General features: G+C 31.1%; 1 protein-coding gene across 9 annotated transcripts in view; it reads right to left on the bottom strand.

The window, feature by feature from the left end:
• The window catches only part of LOC128865146 (scavenger receptor class B member 1), a 96,903-nt gene that overhangs the window by 17,942 nt on the left and 51,699 nt on the right, over window positions 1–27,262 (bottom strand). For all 9 annotated transcript variants that reach the window (XM_054105187.1, XM_054105181.1, XM_054105185.1 and 6 more), the window contains 4 exons: window positions 11,263–11,354; window positions 10,936–11,096; window positions 10,491–10,635; window positions 360–560 (listed from right to left, as the gene is read on the bottom strand). In XM_054105187.1, the coding sequence (XP_053961162.1) occupies window positions 360–560; window positions 10,491–10,635; window positions 10,936–11,087 (498 nt within the window). In that variant the 5' untranslated portion in view covers window positions 11,088–11,096; window positions 11,263–11,354. The remainder of the gene's footprint in view (window positions 1–359; window positions 561–10,490; window positions 10,636–10,935; window positions 11,097–11,262; window positions 11,355–27,262) is intronic.

A 27,262-nucleotide genomic window follows, 5' to 3' on the forward strand; every position in this document is an offset into this window, starting at 1 on the left:
ATAAACAATCGATTTCCGAATGCAGTGAAAGCAGCACGAAGATGTTGTTTTTTAAGTTACTAATTCAAAAATGAATTCACTGCATATTAATTAATGAAAAAAAAATTCCATTCAATTATTGAAATATATTAGGGCAGTTCACCATTAGGTGCAGATTACCTGGCATCATGGCATTAACAAATTAATAAGGTAAAAATTTGGCACATCATTTTTCAAAATTGCATCAAAACTTTCAACTTTTTAACCTTCTTTAAATTTAGAGTTTCTCTGGGTATGCAGTTCTATAGCCCCTTGAATTTTGGTATGCAAAGTGCAAATTTCAAGTGACTACAAAATACCGAGAGAGAAGTCTTACTTACCCGATCGATTAGCCCAACTTTCTCGAAGGATATCCAATTGGAAAAGAAGGTATTGCCCAATGTTGTAAGTGATGAGGAATAACCAAACATAAATTCCTTGGCAGTCATGCGCACAATGGGCTGCGATTTTGATGTTGCAAACAGTGTGCGTAAGCCCATGCGAAGAAATAGCGGCTTATCAGCGGTCAAGTGAGAAATGGCCTGAAAGAAGGAGAAATGAAGGAGGAATTAGTTAATGGCAGCAGAAATTTTATGATTTTTTTTTTAATAAATTATAGCGCACCACAATCTGTGGGTTTTGTGGACAAAGCCACTTAAGTCGATTGTACACTTTCTAACTGTTAAAGAATAAGAAAAGTATTTTACAAGCGTCAGTTGACTTTCCGGTTTGATGGGCGTCTTTTATGATTTTTTAGAATTTTTATCATTTTAAAATTTTTATTTTTCGCAATGACTCAAAAACGATATGTTGAATGAAAAAATGATGAATATTTTCGAGCACAGCGGCTAATTTTACTTAGAAATTTGATAGCTTAGTGACAGTATTGTAAAGTTCATACTCTTCTCTTCCGGATCTCTAAAAATTCATCAATGAATCCAAGAGATTTGTGGAAGAGTGACCTCAAACTAATTTATCCATCCACTTTTTATCTTTCCTATCTCTATTCTCTCTACTGCTATCTATCCGGGTGTAGTACAATGGTCTACTGACTGAGTGCTTGGACTTGTCCAACCCCCCATAAATCTAATCTAATCTAATCTGACAGTATTGTGCTTTTTCCACTGTTAACTAGTAATATTTCCTCTTTGCTCATCAATAAACTATAATAAATATAGGCCTCTCCTTTTAGCCATCTCCCCGCACGCTATCTCTAAGCTCGATAAACTTGACGAAAAATTTGCTTGCGAAAGCAACAACAAAGTTAGGGAGTAAGATTCGCTACTAGCAAGTATGGCTATAGACTGGTATATCGCACTGCCTTACCAACACATGTAATTTAAGGCAGCTCTCTTCTCGCGTTGCCAACATATGTTTATTTGTACCAGTTGCTTCATTTATTCGCCACTTGCTAACTCTTGGCGAAAAGAAGAGGCCCTATGTTATATTATATATGACAAAAACTAACGGCCACTATCAGTGCTCTAATATTGTAAACATAATTATAATTCCCATTCAATTTGAAAACTAGAATCTTTATATTTTCCCATTTACCCCATTCACTAAAATGATTCTATGAAATCCTACTGTAATGCAATAAAAGTTGCACATTTTCCCGGCCCTTCTAATTGTTACCTTAAGTAAATATTTATTACGTATTTTATTTCAATAGCTTTGAAATATTACATAACTGCCAATTAAAAAGGAAAATAAAGCAGGATTTAATTTCTTCTCTATAATTAAAGGCCTTGCGCACATATTAGGAATTGTGTGTATGTGTGCCTGTGCTTGGACTTGGGCTCTAGAAAATATTCCAATTTATAGATATTTAATTGAACTCCTATTAGCTGCAAAATGTACACATCAATAATGCATAAGTTGACGGCTGCATGAGTTGTGATATTTGCATTTTTTTTCATAAAAGTGCAGTGAAAAGGGCACTCACCACCATGTCACACCACCTGCATTGTATTGTGCTGTGATTCTATTAACGGATTACTATCGCAAGCGTCCGACTAGTAATTGCTAATTCACGAGATTGGTTTTTGGGGTGGTGCTAACAGCAAATAGTTCTAGAAACTTCGTGTAATAAAATTATTCATTTTTATTGACTTTATAGATTTTTTTATTAGCTCATAGATTCAGCTAGTGGACTACAACATTGATGTGGAAACCGACTTGTGATAAATAAGATTTGTAATTATATGGACTTGTTTTTTTTAAATATTAGCTATAAGGCCTGCTTTGAGCATACGAGAGCTAGCTGTATTTAATTCTTCGTCGTTTACGCACGTGCAGTAGTGAGACTGTGCGCACCTTTTTTATGTGGATATTTGACATTTATTGTGACTATACATTTATTGTTCATTTGCTATTTTATGATGTCATTACTGTCATGATTATTATGCTAGTTTAGCTGAAACTTGAATTTATTGCAGATATTAAATTGTTGATAAATTATATAAACATATTTTTTTAGTAGTATTTAGCAAATGTACAGCTGTGGTTAATTTTGGGCATTCTAATGGGGACAGGGTGACATAAAAGTAAAGGAATTTGTTTTTTTAATTTCTTGAATGCATTAATAAATATTTTATTTTCGACAGCATATTGGTTGCACACAGTGCCTCAAAAAAGAATTCGGATACTTAATACAATTTTTTTTCCAAATTTACTAACGTACAGTGTCTCACAAAGCTATACGCAAGTTTGTTTTTACACTAATGCATTAGTTTATTCTTTTTGTCACAGAAAATATATCACATGAAATATATGCGAATTTGTTTTTTGGATTTAACTGGAGTAATTCCTTTTTGGTACCATGCATGCGTATACTGCTTCACAAAAGTATTCGTAACTTTTGTTTGTGATATGAAATCGCTTAATTTATTAGCTTTATGTGTTTTTTGCCTTTTCCGGACTACTTTTCTGACTACATACAGTGCCTCAAAAAAGTATTCACGCTATATATTTTGTATGTTTTTTTTTGTACACATACCAGTATTTCGAGATTATATTTTATTTATTTTATATAGTGTACCGCAATACTTTTTTGAAAAATACAGTGCCTCAAAGAAGTATTCCTACATTGCATTTGATGCGTTTTGTTTCTGTGCACGTATTTTATTGCAGCAGTTGGTTTCGCACGTCTATTTGCTAACATACAGTGCTTCACAAAAGTATTCGCAATTTTTATTTTATTATAATTTAGAAGCACACTTACTGAGTTAAAAACCTTTTATTGCCAAGAAAGAGTAGTGATTGAGTTAAAGCGATATGCTACCTGAATAAAATAATGAAAATAAATTGTATTCATCTAATATTTTCACGCATTCGCTTTAGGGATATGAATTCGTGCAATTTGGTTTTATTGAAATCTTATGCTCACATGTGTTGCTTGTTAAAAGAACACCTAAATTTTAATAAATTAAATGTAGTAAAAAGTTTAAAAAAATTATTAAATTTTTAGAAAAATTTATTTAAAAAAAGAAATATTTAGAAATTTATTTTTAGAATAACATTTGTTTTCTTATTCAAATTTCTAAATTTATTTTTAGAAAAATATTTTTTTTAATAAATTGTTCTAAATTAAAAATTTTTTAAATTAAAATAAAAAAAATTGTAAACAGAATTACAAGGAGCTGCAGGCATTCTCTCTGAAAAAAAACCCAAAATTTTGTTACGTACTGTATGAGTTTACCAGTTATCTACTACAACAGAATGCATACATGCAGATATACATACTTTTATGCAGAACATTTATTGTTATAGTTTTTTAATATTCGCATTTTAAATAGTCTTCACTTTATTTTACGGCTTTTCGCCAGATTTTATCCAACCCTTGCTGTCAATAATGATTTTATTAACTTGTTTTGATGCGGCGTCGAACTCGTCGGCTAAGCGTTAGTCTGATTGACTGTTGTGTGATTAACTGGAGAGACGAAAATATTCTAACGGAAGCAAAGCATAAGCGAAAAAGCAGCAAAACAGCATTGCCAGTAAAGCAAACAAAATTAATGCTGTGACGCGAAAACATTCCTTAATGCTGGTAACTTTCCAAGCAAATAAGTTGTTGTTATTATATTGTTACTTTTATTTATTATAATATCTCAAATGTCTGATTTTTAATGAAGGTATAAATAATCAAGATATTATTTTTAATCAAACAGCAATAAGTATATTCAAGTAAATTTAAATTTAATTCCATTTGGAGGCATCAAAATTCCACCCCTTTCTTGTATTTGTGTTTAGCTATTAGCTATTCTAAGCATTTGCATATACATTAATATGTTTTTTCAATAAATAAAATATAAATGAAAAATACCATAGTAATAAAACAAAAAAAACGTCAGTCAGCTTATTTGTTGCTTAAACGGATCATAAAATTTGCTTACTTGGCCTGAAATAATGGCGCATGGAATAAATACAAATAAACGCAATTATCTATGGCCAAACGAGTTCGGGTTCTTTGCTTAAGTCTTTTGTTAGCCAGAAGCACCTTATTAAAAATCACGCCAAATAACTTGTACGCCAGCCATTCCAACACAGTTTAGCGGTATATGCAAATCGAAACAGTTATTTAGAGTATTAAAATTTTCCAAGCGGGCGGTTGGAGGGTTGTGTGTTGGTTGTATGACGTCACTGACAAATTGCTATGTTTTGACAACAAATCCACGGCTAAATTTTAATAATTTTGCTATTGAAGAAAATTAATAACAAATTAGTATTTACATATGTATTTACTCGTAAGTTTTCAACGAGTTTGTAAATTTTTACAAAACTATTCAGTTATGTGTAATTAAAATGTTTTTCAGAGGTCAATGCCTGAAAACTGATGTCATTAGTTTGGTTAGAAGAAATTGCTGGAACTTTTTATTAATTTTTTTATTCAACAAAATTGGTTATGAATTAATATTTAGGTTTATAATTACTTTTTAGTTTTTTTAGTTAATTACTTTAGTTTTTCAACGAATTTGTAAATTTTTCCGCAATTACGTAATTATATAAAGTGGCGCTAAATTAATCATCCTAACGGAAAATTTAAAATTTTTGCAAGTGACGACACGCGTCAATCATATTTGATGCTTGTGAACTAGACAGCTGCAGTAGGCAAACATTTCCATGGCAGCGGGTTCTACGTTACCGGAATGACTCGAGTTTTTCCCGACCAAGTGCTACCGCCCCAGTAAACTAGCCCTGTCTACTGAACCGTACCCCAGAAGCAATGGAGCGCGTAAAGATCAGAATAAAGATGTTCAACTCGCAAAATCATTTTTTTTATTTAGTAAAAATTTATTCAAAAACAAAATTGGATGACTAATTTTGCGCCATCTAGTATACATATATATATCTAAACCGTTTTAAGAGATTAGTGCCGTTTCCACGACAGTCGGTTATACGTTACCGAAACGACCCGGATTTATATCCGGCCAAGGACTTTCACTCTAGCAGCATACCCCGTATGTAAGTACGATATGGGGAATGTTTATGCTGCTACAATAACAACAACAAGAGATTAATGCTCGATTACGGATTGCTTTTTTTGTCGTTTTCTTAATTCTAACTTTACTTCAATTGATTTCATAGAATTTTCAAACGCTGCGAACTCAATCCAGCCAAAACTGCGAGTGGATTCTTCAACATGAAAATCACCTCTTGTTTTGATCAGAAGCGGCTTAGCAGTTGAAATAAATTTAATTTTGATCTGTTAGTCTTAATTAAAATCTGTTCAAAGTTGTCGCAAAGTCAGAAGAAGAGGTCGGAGAAGGAGGAGGCGTATTCTCTCATGAGCTTCTAATCTCTTTGGTGTATCTCAGATGGAGGAAATCACTATCGGTTAGAAAAGCTGAATATTGCAGGTACTTCTAAAGCCCACGAACTGCTCAGCCAACACACTTTCAAAGGTATTTTTTCCAGTAAATAATTTCTTTTGCTATTTGAGTGGTTGCTGGATAGCTGGACTTCCGCTCAGCTCTGTAAGCGAACGCCAAATAGTAGGTGACGAGAGACTTATAACTTAGTATTTTAATTCAAATTGCCTTCAATTAATTAAATTTTTAATTCAGTTAATTTATAATTCATTCGATTTTTAATTCATTTAGTTTTATTAGCCACATATTTATGTGTTTTAATATTTCATCTTTTTTAATAAACTTCAAAGCAATAAGTCGCTTATTTCATACTAATCTTTACGCAAACATTTCATAGGAAATACTATAGCGGCGAAGTTGACAAATGCACTTGTACGTATGTATGTTTGTATAAATGTATGTATGTATGACTGTATAAATGCATGTATGTATGTATGTATGCATTCATATGTGTACATAGAAACAGTAGCAAGGCGATATATTAGTGAGTGACAGCCAAGCTGTCATAGACAAATAAGGCATTAATCATATCCACACAAGCCTAAGTAAATATTGCTTTAGCACTTTTTTCTCTTTGCATTTTGTTGTTTTTTATCTCATTGACAGCTTGCACGCTATTTCTGCTAAATCATAGTTACATGCGAGTGCATATGTGTGTATGTATGTGCACTTATACATATGTAACAACTTGTTAAGTATCGTAAGTGTCTCTCAGTTTACTGCACCGCCCAAGTTCAATTCACTTTATTTAGAGTTAAATTTCAGCCGGCTTAGTTGACAATTAGGCCAAGTGACACATCGCATGGAATTTTTCGAGTCTGTTTTTTTTCATTTCATTTAGGAATATTTTTAATCTTTTTCTGCTTGTTTATTAATAGCGGTAATGTTTGTGGAGGAAAATGTTTTTTGTACTTTTTTGCGTGTTTTGTAAAACTGGGGAAGTTTTGCTGATTGTTTACATTTTTTAAATACATTGCATATGCACATATTTCCATATATACTCGTGCATCACACACATGTGAGTATGTATGTATGCAAGAGTTGAATGGAAATACGAGTTTGTAACGTTTATTGACCCAAGTAAGTACTTTTTTTGGGGGTTTGTTATGTCTCAAAAGGCAATGAATAACAATAATGTAATTTAATGGTTTGTTTACATTTTGTTGAGCCATTTAGAGGTTATTCTGATACGATTGTGGTATTCACTATGTTGTGGTGGTGTGTACGGGGTGGTGCAAAATTAATCACCCGCCTAACGTATTTGACACTTGTGAAATAGGAAGCTGCAGTATAGAAACATATGGGCAATGGAGCGCGTAAAGGACGAAATAAATATTTCCAATACTCAAAATCTGTTTTTTTATTTAGTGAAAAAGTTATTAAAAAACGAATAAAGACATTAATCACTCAAAATATTTTTTTATTTAGTTAAAAAGTTATTACAAAAAATTAAGATTAATTTTGCGCCGCATTCTTGATTAAACTTTATGTTGTATATAAATATAAACAAATTTAAATATTTAAAGCAAAAACATATTTCATAACTTTTTTTAAATTTATTTAGATATGGGAAGAGTATAAAGTGCAAAAGACGTGCAAAAAGTTTTGTTCGCCTTTTTTAGCACTATTTTTTATATTCACTCAATTAAATTATTTTTCTTTTTCGCTTTTATTTTCTTATTTTATTTTATTTTACTTTAATTTATTTTCTTTGATTTTAATTTATTTAATTCTTTTTATGTTTTTTTTTGCATTATTTATGTGTCTTAGCTATTTTAACTTAAGTTTTTAGTTTTAATTTGTTCAATTTATTTTATTTTATCTTTATTAATTTTTTCATTCATTCATCCATTTTTTTTATTTTTTCAAATTTATTTTAAACTACTTACTAATTTATTTTACTTCATTATTTTTTAAGTTTATGAAAGTTTTTTTATTTTGGTTTATTTTAAAGTTCTTTATTTCATTTTATTTTAAATAATTTTTTACATTATTATTATTTTTTATTTATTTTAATTTACTATCATTATTTTTGTTTTATTTTATGTGTTTTAGCTTTTTATCTTAAGTTTTAGTTTTAGTTTGTTCAATTTATTTTATTTTAACTTTAATCATTCCGTTCTTCTTTTATTTATTTTTTTCTTTTAGTTGAATTAATTTCTTTTCCCATTTTTTATTTTTTCAAATTTATTTTAAACTACTTTATTCTACTTTATTATTTTTTAAGTTAGGGACATTTTTTACTTTGGTTTATTTTTAAGTTATTTATTCCATTTTATTTTAATTAATTTTTTACATTATTATTACTTTTTATTTAGTTTAATTTTTTCAAATTTTATTTTAACGTTATTTATTTTACTCTATTTTATATTTTTTTAACTTGTTTTTATCTACTTAATTTTATTTTATTTTAGTCAATTTCAATTTATTTTATTATATTTTTGTTATTTTAGTTCTTTTTCACGCTATTTTATTCTACTTTTTTTTTTAATTTACTGTATTTTTCTTTGTGTTCTTTTATTTTAATTTATTTAATTTTCTGTTTTATTTTTTTACATTATTTGAATTTACTACAATAGTTTATTTTAATTTTTAAATTTTTTTTTAATTTTGTTTAAATAACTTTATTTAACTTCGAATTTTTTTAAGTTAATTTATTTTATTTTGTTAATTTAGTTTCTTTTGTTTAATTTATTTAATTTTTTATTTTTATTTCTTTTTATTTTTTTTCATTTGCGTTTTTCATGCTTAATTTTATTTTAACATAATTTACTTCATTTTAATTTAATTAATTTTTTACATTATTATTTTTTTTTTTTAACTACTTTATTTTTTAAAGTTAATGCATTTTTTTATTTTCGTTTATTGTAATTTATTTTAAAGTTCTTTGATTTATTTTATGTTAATTAATTTTTAACATTATTATTATTTTATTTGTATTTTTTTTTATTTACTTCTATTTTAGGTTAATGATTTTTTTGATTATTTTAAACTATTTTTTATTTTATTTTAACGCATTTTATTTTCTTTTATTATTAGTTTTTTGTTTTTGCTTCTTTTCATTTACTTTACTTTGCTTTATTTTATTTTAGTCAATTTCAATATCTTTTATTATATTGTTTATGTTTTTGGTTATTTTACTTCTTTAGTTCTTTATTTTTATTTTATTTTTTATATTTATTTTATTTGGTTTAGTTTACTTTATTTTACTTAATTTTATTTTAAATTAATTTATTTTACTTTTTTAATTCATTTTCTTTTGTTTAATTTATTTAATTTTTTTTTTAATTTGCTTAATTGTTTCATGCTTAATTTTATTTTAACAAAATTTACTTTATTTTAGTTTCTCCTGAGTTTTTTTTTTTTTTATATCTTCGCCTGCCGCGCAATTGCCATTTCCCTTTGCATTATATCAAATTAAATTATTACGTACTAAAATGTCTACCAATTAAATAGTTTACTTCAATTTCAATAACAAATTTTCGAAAATAATTTAATACCACAAAGTTGTTTTCTAATTTATGAGTTCTGAGTACTAATTTTCCAATAAAATTAATTACCAGTAATTGCAGCTCAATAAATAAATTAAAGTTAATATCCACAAAGTAATTAAATTATAAAATTATTACGCCTGAATGCGAACGCTTATTATTCATAGGCAACAGCGAGTTAAATATTTTTAATGCGACTCGGGAAAACAATATAAAAATAGAATCCGTTAAAAAAAAATAAAAAAAAGACGCCAAGTGTGAACTAAGACATAATTTCTCACAAAAATATGACTTTCAATAAATGTGGCTAAGGTTTAATTTACACACAGATACAAGGGCCGATAAACTTGCAAATTGAAGCTGCTTTAAAGCGGCAAAGTTTGTTAGGGGACTAATAATCAAATGGAGAGGCCAATTGGTCAACAAATGATGCGGTTGAAAATGAAAAATACTCAAATTAAAACCGGGCTGAGCTGCCCGAGCATAGAGCAAAATTATGCTTAAGGGCAATCTATGTAAACTCGCCTTAAAGAAAAACACAAATAAATTCCTCGCTGCTATAACATTTTCGTTTATGTAAATTCGCCTTAAGGAAAAGCGCAAATGATTATTCGTTTATCGCTTCTGTCTGATTGCATCTGCTTGGGTGAATACCCCTACGGATACAAGTATTTTGTTTACATTTTGACTGCTTTTTGGAAAAATAAATCGGTGTCATAAATTTTGTATGCTCGCACTTAATACTAACAGTATAATCAGCTTATTTAAATGCAAACCAGTTTGATGTATTTTGTTTTTATCGCCAAAATTATTAATAAACTGGAAAAATATATAAAAAAAAGAAGATATTTTCACGATTTTGTTTCTTTTAATTTTATTATTTTTATTTTTCTATTGTTATTACTTTTATTTTTATTATTTTAATTTTTTTATTATTTTTATTTTTTATTATTTTTATTTTTTTAATTTTTTCATTAATATTTTTACTTTTTTAATTTTTTTAATTTATTTTTTAATTTTTTATTGTAATTTTTTATTTTTTACTTGTTTCTAAGATTTTTTACGTTACCTAACCCATCTACTACATACTCGTACATATCTATTCACTTACCAGCATTGCAATATTCAGCATCACCACCTCATCGTCTTCTTTATGCCCCTCGGACATGTGTTCCTGCCACACCAACGGATGACTGGGAGTTGTGGACATAGTGTTGTTGGCATTGAATGTGATATTTTCGTGGGTCATAATTTCTCTGCAAAAGGAAGCGAAAGAGGTGTAGAAATGTTAATAAACTGTACAGATTTAAGTTAGAATTTTCTTTAAAGCTAGTTTTTCAGTGCTAATGTTCCAGGTTTCGCAATTTGACAAATACTATTGTACATTTTAATAAAATATGTTTTTTCCTTTCACCAGGTTTTGTTATTTGCTAAAATGGTTCAATTTCATTATTTTATTTTCTATATGATTTTCTGCTATTTTCTAACCCAACTTTATTCTATCTAAGCTTAAGTGCAACTTTCTATAATCACTTCTTTAACAACGCCTCACTTACTTGTAAACATATGGGCCAACTTGCTCGACATTCATTTTTTCACGTCCCGCCAAGAAGGCCTCTGCATTTGTTATATTAAATAAATAGATCTTTATATACAGATCTACTGGAGGTTTTGCCCATAGGTTGAAAATTTCACCGTCATCTGCCATCGTTAGTTTCTGTTGGAGAAAAAACAAACAACATTTCAATTATGCATAACGCAGCAAATTTAAATATGAAAGCAATCAATTATATTTTTTTTCTTATTTATACTCTGCACTTTGTACTAAACGTTTATTGACACATTTAGCTCAAGTAGAGTAATTGAATTTAAATAATGCTTACCCATTTGAAGATCAAATCGTACGGCTGAAAGATTTTCACCAACACAGCGGTGGTGATTGCTAAAACGCCAAGGGCGAGTAATAAAAAGGCGCCTGTAAAAAATGGGAGAAAATTAAATGTTCGATTAGCTGATTGTTGAAGGCAAAACAAAAATGGAGATAAATGCTTAAAATTGCATGAATAAAGTGCTAGAAAATTACGGTAATAACTGTCATTTTAATAAAACAAGCAGATGATTTGCCGGCAATTTGGAGGGTGGCGTAACTGAAAATGGTTGGAATTTTTCTCTGATAGGTGCTTTGTACGACTCAAGCGGCTGAGTAGGCTCAAAATCTTAGCTCTCACTTTCAATCAATATTTATAGATTTGTAAGCATATGTATATGTGTACATTAGAATGACACCAAAAAAAAATTAAAATTATTTTTTTCTTTATATTGGCCTCCAAATTTTGCTCTATGGCCATACATTTGCATTTGCAAGAAGAACAAAAGAACCATTATAAAAACAAACATCTCTCCGCTCAGATGATCGTTCCTAGTGGGAGCACAGGGTGGTATAGATGGATATTATTTAAATCGCCCTTTTAATTTCTCTCTTCACAAATGTCCGAAAAAGTATAACCTGTGCTTCATTAAAAAAAGTTAAACTACTTTTAATAGGAAAAACTCCTCAAAATTAGAAAAAGGTTAAAAAGTAAAAAAAACTCTAAAATACGAAATTGCGCAAAATTAATCATCTAATTTTGGTTCTCAATAACTTTTTTACTAAATAAAAAAAATATTTTGAGTGATGGAATTCTTTATTTTGATCAAGGATTGTATTAAAAATAAGAACAAACGAGTTAATAACAGAGTGGCGCAAAATTTATGCTCCAATTTTGGTTCTCAATAACTTTTTTACCTTTTTTTCTGAAAATCAAGCACTTCAATTTACATAAAGTTATAAATATTTTTTTTTGTATCTTTGATTTTTTATTGCGGACAAGATTTCTACCATTTTAATGCAGTCAGTTACTTGTGAAGCCATAAAAATAAATTAGCAAAAAAACACCTCTATAAACTCTTCAAGCAGCATAAAGAACCACCAAGAGGCAGTTACTTAAATATCAAAAAAGCAAAAATAGGGCAGAGCCATGACTTTCAACTTATTTTACATACCTATATTAGCGAGCCCATACACTTTATTTTTGTAAACTGAGCGTTGCATTTAAAATTCTAAATGTCTTCTTACCAATTTATTTATTCTTTACTTCTGTACTGCCCATTAAAGTTGGCCTATGCCGAGCCAATTTAAGAGGACTGCGCAAATAAAATCTCAGCTGGAATCTGCACTAAAATTTCCTGCCGCAATTACGTTATTTCCCACTAAAACCCGTTTTGAACAGAGAACAAACGGTGCAAAAGGCAAACAGAGCCAAATATGGCAAATGAGTAGTGATAGTAACATACATACATACTTGCATATGTATGTTAGTAAGCGTAGACTAGCAAGGACATATAAAAAGTGAAGTAACTGTGGCATTTGGTCGCCGCTAATTGGACCACATCATGTACAAGTAGCTGTTTATAATGCAATTTTATAAAAACGAAAGCAAAAAAATGCGTGCAATGGCTTTCATATAATTCGTAAATATGTATGTTTCAGATGTAATCGTCAATAAGATTCATGTCAACATTCCTCCGTTCAACGATATTGACACATCGAAGCGTTGTTAAAAGAAAAAGTTGAATTAAACCCTGCGGGATAGATGCGTTGCAACGCTGGTGTCTCTCATTCCCCTAAATTCAAGCAACAATAACTTTTACTTTTACGAGTCCATGCATGTGTACATGCATGTGTATATCTACAGTGCGGATGTGCTCATTAAAGTGCAATCAAGAGAATCCACAGGCAAAAAAGCCTTTAAACAAAGCACAAAAGAATGTTGGTTTTCACTATATTGGTGTATGTGTATTTATGTGTGTGCGATTGAAAAACAAGTTTCGAATCCCTGCCAAGAATATTCTGGAGGGCTTACGCAGCAGTTGAGGTTGGTCAAGGGAGCGTGCACGTAGAATGCCAACCAACCAACCAAACATAACAAATTTGAACCGGTTAAATGCCTGAGGCAAGCGAAACCACACAATGAAAATTGGATGTATGCATGCATGTGCGTATGCTTATAAAAATATTTGTTGCTCTTGGTCATGGTTTGCGGCAAGTGTAAATGGGCATGTGAAAGCGAAAATTTGCAAAAAAAAAAATATGAACAAAAAAAATGTGCATATAAATTTTTGTTGCTGCGGGTGTAAAGGAACGCATGTAAAAGTGATTGTATTTTGTGTTTTAGATGTATTTATAGATACAAATATAATTGCATGAAAGCAAAAATGTTATCTACATACCTATGCATGTATGTATGTATGTATGCACAAATATACACAACTTAAATAGAGGGGGCGCTAATCTAAGTCTAAGTATATACGCACATATTTGCTTACATAAGTCTACAAGTACACAAATATTTGCGCCCATTGACTCCCCCGACTATGCTTAATCGACTTTAAACGCAAATAAAAGACCAGACAAATACAAATATATATAACTATAGTTGTACTCGTACGTAGATGAGTATAGTGATTTGCTGCTCATAGCTCTTAGTTTCCCCAAATATTTGTTTCTCCTCCCCAAATGTCTCAGCGTAGCAAAGTTTATTTCCAATCACTAATCACGTCAGTTTGCTAATGCTTCTTTGTAGTTGTCAACGCATGTATGCATTTAATTTGCAATTTGTAATTGAAAATGTGAATGTGAATCATTTAGTAATGAACGCTTGAAAGAATGTGGTTGGACTAGTTATTAGCCCCAGGTTTCAAGGCTCAATGCAATTGATATGCGCACGCCTTGCGATGATGTACAGCGTGAATTACTGTATGAAGAACCACAGTATCAGTAAAGTAATAGATATGAACGCAGCGTTGCATACATACAGTGTACGATAAAACTAAAGCAAGAAACTTCCCATACTACCACAATCAGGAAATAAACTTTCCAACAAATAGTAATGGCAAATCTTTTTATTGTATTTAGAAGAGGGCACATTGGTTATTGTGTAAAAAAAAAAATTATACAATAAACTTCATTCTAAGCTTAATAAATTAATTCAAACATAAAAGTAGTATTAAATATGCCGCGACAAAACTAAAGCACATTGGTATATACTTGTAAAGAAAAGTTGGTCCTTCTAATATTTCGTAGCGAAGCTCTTGTTTTTCAATACCGCTGCACATCTTCGTGGCATAGACTCAATCAAATTATTTAAAACATCTATGGAAATGCTTTCCCAAGCTCGTTCTACCTGAACAAACAAGGAGTCCTTGTTTTTGCAGTTTTCGCGTTCTATTTTCCGATCTACAATCTCCCATAGATTCTCTATGGGGTTGAGATCGGGTGATTGTGCAGGCCACTGCAATACCTTAATTTTATTGGCAACAAACCATTCTTTCACACATTTAGCGGTATGCTTAGGATCATTGTCCTGCTGGTATATCCAACTCAGTGGCATTTCCTCCTCAGCGTGGGGCAGCATAATGGTCTGGAGAATGTCTTTGTACACAAATCTGTCCATTATGCCATTAATTCTATGAATTGGACCCACTCCATTGCCGGAAAAACAGCCCCACACCATTACGCTGCCTCCACCATGCTTTACAGTACCTTTACAGTAACATGGGTTTAAACGTTGCCCTTTAGGTCTGCGTACAAGCTTCAGTCCATCAGAATTTTGGATGTTGAACTTGGATTCATCAGAGAAAAGGACGGTTCGCCACTTGCTGATGGTCCAGTTAATATGCGCCTTCGCGAATTCGAGTCGTGCTCTCCGATTCTTTATTGAAATGAAAGGTTTTTTAGCACTTCTATACGTTTTGAAGCCGCCTTCGACAGTTCTTCGCTGAATGGTTCTAAGGCTAACGGGCAATGATAATTCACTTCTCAGGGATCTCGCCGATATAAAGGGGTCTTTCTGGACCTTTCGGATAATTAATTTATCCTCACGAGTAGTTGATTTTCGGGGCCTACCACCTGAATGTTTGGTTTCAAAGGAGCCGGATGACCGAAAACGACTTATTGTGCGGGAAACTACGCTGTGATGAATCTTGAATTTTCGAGAAATATTGGTAACCGATTCACCGCCATTAAATTTGTCTATAATTTTTTCACGTAATACCGTATTATACTTGTTTCGGGCCATTTTTAACGTTTTTTTTATTTCTTTAGCTCGAAAATGTAGTAAATGCCGCTAAAACCACGCAATAACACTGATAATGCTTTGCTTATGCTTGACGTATAATATTTTAAATCCTAACGGTTCTCATTAATATTTAACTGCCAGCTATGGATAGAAAGAGGGAGTTGTGCTTTAGTTTTGTCGCAGCAAGTTTTTGCACGTGCTTTGTTTTTGCACATAACAGTACTATTTTTCCGTTAAGAAAGTGGAATATTGTATTTTTGTATCATATATATTTGTTATTATCAGATTAAGAAAAAACAATTGAAGGATATAACCATTTGTTGTCTTTTTTTAACTTAAAGAGTTCAAGAGGGGCTTCGTGCTTTAGTTTTGTCGTACACTGTATGTGTAAACTAAGGCATCCAGTTTCGAAAATAAATTTGAATACCGAGATTTCGGGATCACGTTTTTCGGGGTCACGTTTTTCGGGATACCGTTTTTCAGGGTCTCATATTTTTGGCATATCGTGTTTTGGAATCACGTTTTTTTGGGATTCCGTTTTTTCGGGATTTCGTTTCCAAAACATTTTTAATTATTTTCAACTGACTGATTTTCAGTTTCATTTTTAAATAAAAATTATACTTTAAAAAGTTAGTTATTTGCAGCAACTTCATCCTCATAATTGAAATTCATTAATAATCACATTACAAAGCAAATAAAACTTATATTGCCTTACAATTTAAAAAACTTTCAACGAAAAATTTACTTTAGTTTAAAAACAATTGTGCCATATAACACCGGTCGTCATGATTTTTCGGTCTGGGTTCTGAGTATTAAATTTACTAATTAATAAAGTAAAAAATAATAATAATAAAATAAAAAAAATAATAAAAATTACTAATAAATAAGGTAAAAAAAAAATAAGAATAATAAGTTTGCTCAGACTTTCCTTTTTAGAAACCATTTTGCATTTTTTAAGAAAAATTACTGATTTTTTCATAATTTTATTATAAATTACAATCAGAAATATGTTTGCCTGTTTCCTTTTTAATTTAAGAAAAATGATTAATAATAGCATTGAAATATTAAAGTATTCAAAATTAAGCACAAAAGTTAATATTCTTAGTAATTTTCTTTTGTTTGTAGAGATTTTCTCGTATTAATGACCCTCGAGCAAACTTAAAAAGCTATGAATGGATAATTGGGCGCTTCACAATGTCTAACGACAGAATTTAGGCATTAAAACAGAAAACAAGCAAAAAAGGCTTTTTTGTCAACCTGTGCAATCAATGAATCCCAGGAGTTCATTAATTGACCGATTCGCGGTATTAAATGCCTCATAATGCATACCCCCCAGTGTACATGTGTATGAGTGAGCTCCACATCACATCACCTTGGCATACGCACACACTCTTATGCGTGCGCTCATCTCACTATTCCATGAACACTTGGCCGCACGAAAATGGTAAGTATTTTTGTTTTTGCGTTTTGTTTTTCTTTTTGAAGCACTTTCAGGAAGATCAATATGCCTTTATGTAAGCTTGTGAGGGGGCGTACAGATTGATGACAGTACAAATACAATGCGGAGCCGGTGTCTCATTCAACCACAAAACATGTCTATATGCAAAATTCTCTAATTTGATACTTTATATGTGCCGAAGGTGTTGGTTGCCAACTCATGCCTTTGCACAGTTTACTAGAACAGCAACACACGAATAGATGCGACGCCATCTGCCTGATACATACGTGTGAGTAGTTTGATTTGTGGGTTTTTCATTTTATCTATTTTATATGGTGGTACATCAAGTGCGTGAGTGTGCATGCGAAAATTGCAAAAATAACCCATTTTTTTTTAGGTGAAAACGTTTACGCTTTATCGGCAAAGTTAATCTTCTAACAACGAATCTAGTGATGACACATCTTCGTACATATCTAAAAATATACGCAAGTGCGCAACAAAAACTTTCGAGTATTCGCAAACTTCCTCATTTAAATCGGCGGTCAAGTGCTCATTTGCTATTTCGTTCATGTTTACATGAGACTTCTTTTCGGTTTCATGCTATGTAAAATAATTGCCCGGGGGATTTTTATGATACTTCTTAACGAAACATTTCTGAGAAAGTTACCTAAGCGAATATTAGAATTAGTGTTACTCTGTAGTGAGCATGCCGTTTGTTGGTGTGCTGTTGTTGGTCTGCTTGTTGCTATTTATGCGGAATGAATTGTTTATTTGTTGCTGGATGACTTTCAGAATCATTGCAAATTTATGATGTTGAAATCATTATGCAGAATGTTTCCACAGACCTTTAAAAAAAACCTCGCGCTGCGCATTTAAATATTTGTGTCCACTATACGCCGGCAATTTATCGCAGCAGCGAAATAAGAAGCCGGCAGAATTCCATACAATTCAAAAACTATACGTATATAATCATAAATTGCTAAAAGAAAAAAAAAAACTATTTAGCATTGTCGTAAATTAGGTAATTCGCAAATTCAGTGTTCTTCCAGTTGTTTTGGTCATAAATAAAAAATGAAGTCACTCTGCATAGCAAAAGTGGGTAGGCGTGTTGTATGAAACTTCATGCAGCAGCTCTTGATTTTATTTGTTAGCAATTTTTTTTTTTCTGAAATAAATTTTGCCTGCCAACTTGTAGGAAATAGAAATTCACGCCAAGACGGCAATTAACTATTCAATTATGCGGTTAAGTGATAGATGCCAATATATGTATTTACGTAAATTTGTAAACATCTGTGTAGCTGCTAGCCAGGCGTGATTGACAATTATTGTTCACACTATCGATATTTGGCTATATAATTTTTAAACTGTGATTTGCATACCTAACGTGTTACAGTTCAATACCTCGCAGAGAAATTTTTTATATAATTTTTCTTATTAATATGTATTGATAGTTGGCAGTTATTAAAAAAAAAAAAAATTAAAAAAAAAAAGGAAAAACAATAATTTATGCAGGCCACAAGCCACGGTGTTGTATTTGAAGTATAAGCAGATATAAATAAACAGTCAACCGCATCCCATAATTGTCTGTAGTTGTATGTTATTTTGAGTCGTCACTGTACACACAGCGTGCGCGCATTCACATTTAACAGTCAGCTGGAGTCGTGAAATATTTTTTAAATGAGCGTTGAATAGCAAAAGTGATACAAAATTGGCAAAACATTGTATTGTGTAAACAAATTTGTGTGGGAATTAAATTCTCACGCCAAAACGGTGTTGACTTTTTTTTTCGGTTTCTTTTCTATGTTTTTTGCTTTTAATATTTTTAGTTTGTTTTTTTGTTTTTTGTTTTTCGTCAACGTGTGTGGTCCGATGGCTGTATGATTTAGCATGCAAGCCACTGTGCTAATTTTCAATTTTTTTTATGTACATATATAAATTTGTCAAAATTTTAATCGTTTGCAAATTCATGTCTATTATTTATTATTGTTTGCCTGCAATTTTTAATATACGCGCTAAATAATAAAATTTTTTTTTGGAAACAAATTTTGATATGATTAAATAATGTGGAAATTGTCTTATTACGAGTAGTATTTGCAAGCTATTCGCAACCTATTCACCACACGCTTTGGCTATAAATATTTTTTATAATCAATCCAAAAGTCATGCGCGTATAGCCGCATGTGCGAATATATCTAATATTTATAAACATAAACAATTCTTATGCCACAAACATTCATGGAGAGTTATAAACGGGATTTGGGCCTCTAACCGGATTGGGCGATAAATCAAAAGTTTTGTTAAATAAATTTATTCCGAGATTTCCACACTGAATCACATTTCTCACTAAATCTATGAAAGCTTTGATTTTACCAAGCATTGCTGGAAAGATTACTACGATTGTGAATATGACAAAACCGCCTACGTACTCATAGTTACCAACACACATACATATACATTTGTCATTTGTCTTCAATTTGCGTTTGAAAGGAGATTTGGCTCTCGAATGAGATTTATCGCTAAATCACTGAGATCGCAAAAATTTAATCACTCCATAGCAAATTTCGCTACTAATTTCAAATAAACGCCATTTTATTATATGCATTCACTTTATTTATTAGCATTTGCAAAAGAAAAGTGAACTGACAACAAACAAAACTGACAAGAATTGAACGCTTTAAAATTACGTAAACTGCAGTCAATTTTGCCACTGAGCTGAGCTCGTGAACGGCGCTGCATTTGACTCTGTTGCGCTCGCCCCAATTACTCTTAAGGGCGAGTTAACATAGAGGTTCAACAGATCTCTGTTAACCTGTATAAATTTACAGACAGCACTACGGAAATGGCTGCATAAGGCAGGAAATGGAAAAAACAGGGAAATAAAGCGGAATGCGGTAAATTTAAAGTGATTTCTGTAAAAAAATGCGAGTAAAAAAAATTTTTTTAGGATTAAAATTTTATAATTTTGTTTTAAGTTTTGTGTTTTTTGGGTTAGTTTTTGGTAAATTCACTGTGGCTTCTGTAAAAAATAACGTGAAATTTTTTTTTTCTATTAAAATTTTGGTATTATCAATTTTTTTTTGTTTTGTTTTTTAAGTCACTTTTTGGTAAATTCATAGTGGATTCTGTAAAAAATTCCAATTTTTTATTATTATTACTAATTTTTTTGTTTTTTTTTTGAGTCACGTTTTGGTAAATTCATAGTGGCTTCTGTAATAATTAGCAAGAAAACAAATATTTTTTTTTCTTTTCCGAGTCACTTTTGCGTAAATTCAAGGTAGCTTCTGTAATAAATAGCCAACAAACGAAATAACATCTTCCTCCATTGCATTTACATCGTTGTCATGCGCCAAAAAAATTAGCATCTTTGTGAATTTATAATAATCCCAATACTTAGCTAACTTTCCTAGCATGGAAAGAGAGCGTGTAAAGAAAGCAATGACAAAGCATAAATTTGTAAACGCATTAAAGGCATTTAAACGACTTGAACGCATGTTTGCTATACATATTTATGTGTGTAAGTATAGGATCGAATGAGCCAAAATATTACCAATAGCAATAAATAAGCACAATTGTTTTGTTGTTCTCTATCAAGCCAACCTGCCTATGCTTGTCTGCCTTTCACACACGCGGGCTGCAAATTAAAAACTTGACATAACAAAGCCAAACAAATTTGCATGATCATTAAAAATATGATAATAAACTGCTGCTGCCGCTGGTGCTTGGCTTGGCTTGCCACGAAATAGCCAAATGAACACATAACCAGCACGGGGCGAGCTTTGCACCTTATCAAATGCCCATCAAAATCGCCCAAACTAGTCTCGTGCATACGTGGCGTAGCATGTGCGATAAAACTACTTTGGTTTAACTGCCGGCCGAAAATGGCAAAACCCCTAAATAGTGCGTGGTCGGACGAAACACGTTAGTCATGTTAAATACTAAACTGGTGATACTTCTAAAATTTAATTGAGTCTGTTTTTTGCGTTTTTCTCAGCGAATTGTTTTTAAAATTTCTGCTTTATTTATAAATTTTTATTAGCTGATGCTTTTAAGTTGGTTGGACAAATAGCGGTTTTAATGATTTCTTGATTGAAACTATTTACTCAGCGAACGTTCGAGACTCCTACGAAGGAAAGCAAGTTTTCGCGCATAAAAAATGCGCGTTGAATCAATTGATTTTTGTCGCTTAGAACCGGCAGTCGCATGTGATGGTGTTTTTAGGAATTTGAAAGACCAAGTTGATAATTAGCAAAACAAAAAAAAAAAAGAAAAAAAACCACGAAAAAAATAACAAACATTTGAAAAAAGACAGGCATTGGGCGTGCTTCATAACTTGATTATTGAAATGCAAATGAATTAATTTGTGGAAACTGCCAAAGTCTTTGCGGGAGTTACTTATGAATGCATATAAAAATTAAAAATATTAAAGATTTATAAAGTTAAAAAAAAAATAAATTTAAGGCTTAAACATTTTTGCATGCATACAAATAACAGAGAAACCGCAAAATTTTTACAAATTTTGTCTGACTCATGGCGATGCCCCATTTGTTGTCATTTACGTTTTTTGTTTTTTTTTGTTGTTTTTTTTTCAAATCAGCCGATTGTCCATTTGTAAATTATCGTCTTGGCATGACTTGTGATTTTCTGCCAGTCTGGCCGACTTCAAAAAAATACGCAAAAAACAACGAAACAAAAACAAAAAACCAATGAGAAAAAAGAATGTAAATATACGCATATATTGTTTGGTTTTTGTATAAAGTTGTTAGCACCTGTTTTCGCAGCTATGGAAATATTTATCAAGCAGTTACTTTAAAATTCAAATGAAGCTGTTTGTGACGCCAAAAAAAAAAAAATAAATAAAAATATAAAAAAGATAAATAAAAATAAAAAAAAAGTATTTAACTGTTCAATTAAATAAAGATTTAATACTTTGTTTACTTTCATGTAAGCACTCATAAAAATATAAGCAGTTTTAAAATAGTTTAAACCCAACTGACGTCGATGACCGCACAATTAATTCTCAATTTCTTAGTACTTATTTAGATATTCAATTTAGAAAAAATTTATGCAAATCACTTGAAATATGTTTTGCCTACTATATTATTGCGTGGTTACATAATTTTTGTAACTGTTAATTTAAAAATATTACGCACACGTGCTTAACCTATCACAAAATATAAGTATTAGTTTACATAGACGGATATCGAGTATCGCTTGCTGGCTGGAAGAACACCATAATTAAGAAAAAAACAAGAAAATTGGCTATAAGGTTTTGGAAAAATGATAGTTTTGAAAGCAATCGATTTGAAATGATTTTTGTGTAATACCACGTGCCATCTTGACATTGTAGCTGTAAATACAAATTAAAAAACCTACCTAAATGCAAAAAAGAAAAAAAGAAAAAAAAAAAAACAAAAACAACAAAAATATATATTTATAAAAATATGTATCTGTAAACTCAGTTTAAGTTATATATATATTGTATAATTAAGCTAAATATATTAATAAAAAATCTATCTAATATAATTTCAAAATAAAAAAATTAAAAACAATATTTAAGCTCCATATAAAAAAGGCCCAACAATGTTGTTGAACTTTTCATTTCATTCCCATTATTATTTTTATTAAACATCTTCTATTTATAAACGGATTTCCTTTATATTCCTTTGCATGGTAAACACAAACAATTCTCTCAGCACCAAACAACACGTGCCATAATAAGCTCTTATAAATTATTAAAATATTTAACTAATAAACAAACAGCTGATAGCCAAGTAATCTGCTTCATACACACACATGCGCATCGCTGAAATGCGGCAAATAAAGTAAAATAGCAATAAAGCAAATGACTTTTTTCCACAAGCCAAAGTGTGCCTACGATCATCGTAATGCCTTAAACACGCCTTCTAATAATCGTACGTGCTATTAAGTTGACTTATATGTATGCTTGAAAACTGTTTATGTGTGCATATTTGTGCATAAATAAATATGATATTGTCATTCCTTACGGACACCGGCCAAATATGAGCAGCCACCAGAGTTAACGAGCCAACACAAACACGTTTTCGCTGAGGACATGCATGTACATATGTTTGTACACCTATGCACTATATACATATGTATGTATATGCGTATGTGCGTATACAGGTGAACCTCGATTAATGGGGGTGCTCGGGATCGAGCTAAACCACGGTTAATCGGCTTAATAGCTGCTCCAAGTTAATGGAGTCGAGCGCAATCGAGGTTCATTTGTAATTACTAAAAATTAATGCATATAAAGGGGGTTTCAAAAGACGCGCCGACATTTTATTTTATTTATAGTAAAACAAAAAAAAATTAATACGAAAAATTTTATTCTGTCAGGTTTCACTATTTTTATACAAAATGTGACTCTTAAGAATTAAAATATATGAGAAAAATGACATCATTTAAATGTCCTCCAAAAACACGTCAGCAGGTAATATCCGCCGAACAGTCGATTCACAGTCGCATTGTACCAAGTACGCTTTTCACGTGAAATGGTTCTCTAAATCCTTATAAATGGCATTGTTGTGAAATTTGCGTGAAATTTTGTATGTATCGCACAGCAAAGCAGTACTCAATGCAATACTCGCATGGAAACACCGCGCAACATACCAGCAACATGATGCCAGCAACATTTTTTCACACCTATATAAAATTGAGCGAAAACTGAGAGTTCGTTTGCGAATGAACTTTTTTTTTGTTGTTTTTATTCCTTGATAAATTATACATTTAGATGGCATTCTCCATTGAAAATAAACATAAACTATTTGAGAAAAACATCATAATGCGGAGTGAAGTTCGTTGGTCAAATTCTCTAAATTGAATTGAATATTGTATTTATTTTATTTTTATTTATTCATTAATGTTTAACAAAATTCAGAACAGACATTTGATAGATTAATTGTAAACTATAACACAAATATTTTAGAATATTTGAGATTAAACAGTGTAGTACAATTAAATTATCAAGAAGAGTAAGTAAATCTCTGAATTTTTTAAGTTAAAATATATTGCGTGTATGTTTTTTTGAAACACTTTTCTTTATACAATTTGCCAATTGATTTTGGGGCGATGCACATAAATTTGAAGTTCCTTCTCATTGAAAATCAATGTTACTAGCAACATTTCATGCAAGCCGAGCGCATGTTGCTGGCGAAATTTTGCGACTGTGTAGTTCGTAATTGTTGCGAATGTCCAGATAACGATGTTGAAGGCTGTTGAGCAACACTTTGCGCCACAGCAGCAATAATCTCAACAGAATGTCCAGTTTTTGGTCTGCCAGCGCTTTCTTCATTCTCAACAGAAGCGGTTTCTTGAAAAATTTTCACCAATCTTTGAATGATTTGGTTGCTTATTTTCATTTAAAAAAATCACGAATTTGCGATAAGTGGTTCTCAAACATCGACCATTTAAGTTAAGAATTTCACAGAATAAGTTTTGAATAATTTTAATGCGTGGCTCTATCGTGTAAAATTACACATCTGTCTACTTGACACATACCAAAGATGCCATAAAAACAAAGGTACGTCTAGGAATTGTTCACTAATAGCATTTAGGCATCACTTCTGAAAGACCCTTGATCAGCGTGATCATCATCTAATCATACCATATATTCTCTAACAGCTGACAGTCATCGACTTTCGACACTATTAGCTTCCAGCACTTAGGCGTCGTCACCTTTTGTAATCATTTGTTTTATATTTTTGGAGTTGTGCGCATTAGAAGTTTAAAGTGTGTTTGTTTATTATTATAATTTAACCCCGCTTGTGTTCTTACTAACAGTTTTGCCGTGCACAAACAGTGTTTATATACATACATACATACGTACAACTATAAGTATTATATCCCTCAGTTGATTATTTTATTATATTTTTACGTGATTTTCATATTCGCAGTTTTCGACAATAATATTCTTATGCACCAAACAAAAAGCAAACAAAAAATTAAATTTTGTTATATCAGTCTATATGCAGCTTTTGTATTGCGGCTAATGTTGCAATACCAACAACAATAGCTTCGTAATCATTGTACGCGTTTTCGTGATTTTCGATACGAGTAAGTACTTACATACATATGAATGTATGTATGTATGTGCATGCAAATGTATGGTGGAGTAAATTTGCGCATTGCTTGCCACCAATCAGTGGTTTTTTCATGCATTTTTTATTTATTTAAAAAAAAAAAAATTGATTTTTTTTAACTAAAGGACTGTATTGATCAGTAATAAATGTTGTAGTTTGCCATTCATAATTTCTTGCAGCATTTTCAAGCATTTGCCTTTCGTCATGTCAGCTCAAAAGCCGTTTTGACCAACTCGCTTGCAATTACATACAAACGTGTGTGTACGTGTGTGCCACGATGACAATATGTAGTGGCTATTAGGCAATTCCGCGCGGCAATTGAAAACTCATTTGCGGTGCAATGGAAATCAATGTACCTACACATTCGCAGGTGCATATGCATGTACATAGGTAGGTATGTAGGTGCGAGCAGGCAGTAAAGTGCGAGTAATTTGAAATTGCATGCATCTGTATATGGTATATACATGCATACATACATACATACATTGCATAACCTAAAAAAGTATGAAAATGCAATTAAATTACTTTTAGTGTGGGTAATTTTTTAATGCTTCTTATTCTTTGGAAATGGTTAATTACAAATTTAAAGGCAATTGCAAAATGAATTCAAAATGAATTCTCCAATAACTTAGGCATCAACAATCCTTCCTCGTATCTGTGACTTCACGGTGGCTGTTGGGTTTTACCAACGGAGTGCTTAGGTACTCCAGAATGGTCACCCATGTTGTAGGAGCTAGCCAGGAGATATCAGACAAATACAGGTACAAGTCCACTTGTGTTTTAAAACCGGAAGCTTTGCCTCTACAAGAAATTTTTTGATTTCCCAAAGCCTTGCGAAATATTTAATTGGTTTTTTGATGAAGTTATGTACATATGTATCTATGTAAGTCTTGAAATTACTTGACTGATCTACCAAATCATTATTTGCAATTTTACGGCAGTTAATTTTTTTTTTGTATTAATAAGAGCTTTATAGAAATAATTTTTGTTTCTAATTTTTATTTTTTTAATTTTTTTTTATGCACCAGAAATGAATTTCTATGCAAAATCGATAATCATTTAAAACCGGCAAAACAGCGGCGCAAAACCGATATTCCACAGTCAGTAGACGAAAGAAATAATAATAATAATTGAGCTAAAGAATTGAATTTTTTTGACGTGAATGCAGGATTCAAGCTGAAATCCTGTTTTCAGATGAGCCAGCAGTAAAACCATTATTGCACATAGCACCAGCTACCAAGCAAATTAGCTTCAATTTCACAACAAAACAAGCAGCCATTAAAAATCAGCAGACAAAAATGAAGTAATAAAAATTTATTAGAATAAGCCACAAAAAACAAGTTATTTTTGATAATTTTCAATGCACGTACGCGGAAAAAAATATAAAATAAAACAGAAATGGGTGGCCTCAAATGACAAGAAGCCACTATTAGAAAAAGTGCAAAAGTAATTTGAAAAGGTGGGGTAGGTTTAGGTGGTAAGCAGGAAGAAATTGCAAAGTTATGCGATGTAATGCGATGTAGTGCTATGCGCTGTGATGCATCATAATTGACATCATACCAAAGTTTTATTGCTTTAGTTCTGGAATTCGGATGAATCTGGCAAATATTATATTAAAACTTAAACGCTGCTAACGGGACACAAAATGAAGGTATTAACCAAATGAGTTGTGATTAAATGAATTTTTGCAAAAAAAAAAAAAAAAAAAACAACAAAAAAAAATGAAATTTTTGCAAAAAAAAAGAAAAAAAATTAAAAAAAAACATCATCAGTTAAGTGAGCATCTGTTGAATAAACATGACAAACAAACGCTTCACGTTGCGCTAAGCTGATTTTTGGAAACTTTAAAGCAAATATGCAAATTAAAAGTAGCTTCTGAGCAGCTACCACACATACATATGTACATATGTATGTGCTTGCATACACAAGAAAAAAATGTTAAGGTTAGGAAGCCCCCTGTGCTTATAAGTTATATGATGCTTGAAAATTGCATGGGGTGTGCGCTCAAAAGACAAAAACAAAAACAAAAAAACTTCTCGAATTTTCGCACTCACGGCTAATGAATTCGCTACAGCATTAAAAATGATAAAATAACGGAAAAAAAAAATATTTTTTTGCAAAACCGATAAATTATAAAACGTGCCGAAAGTGAATAATAAAATCAGAAAAGATTAGAATAAGAAATAAAAATTTAAAGAAATAAAAAAGTGACAGAAATAAAAGAAAA

Source organism: Anastrepha ludens, chromosome 5, assembly GCF_028408465.1.
Source record: "Anastrepha ludens isolate Willacy chromosome 5, idAnaLude1.1, whole genome shotgun sequence".
Classification (NCBI taxonomy): domain Eukaryota; kingdom Metazoa; phylum Arthropoda; class Insecta; order Diptera; family Tephritidae; genus Anastrepha; species Anastrepha ludens.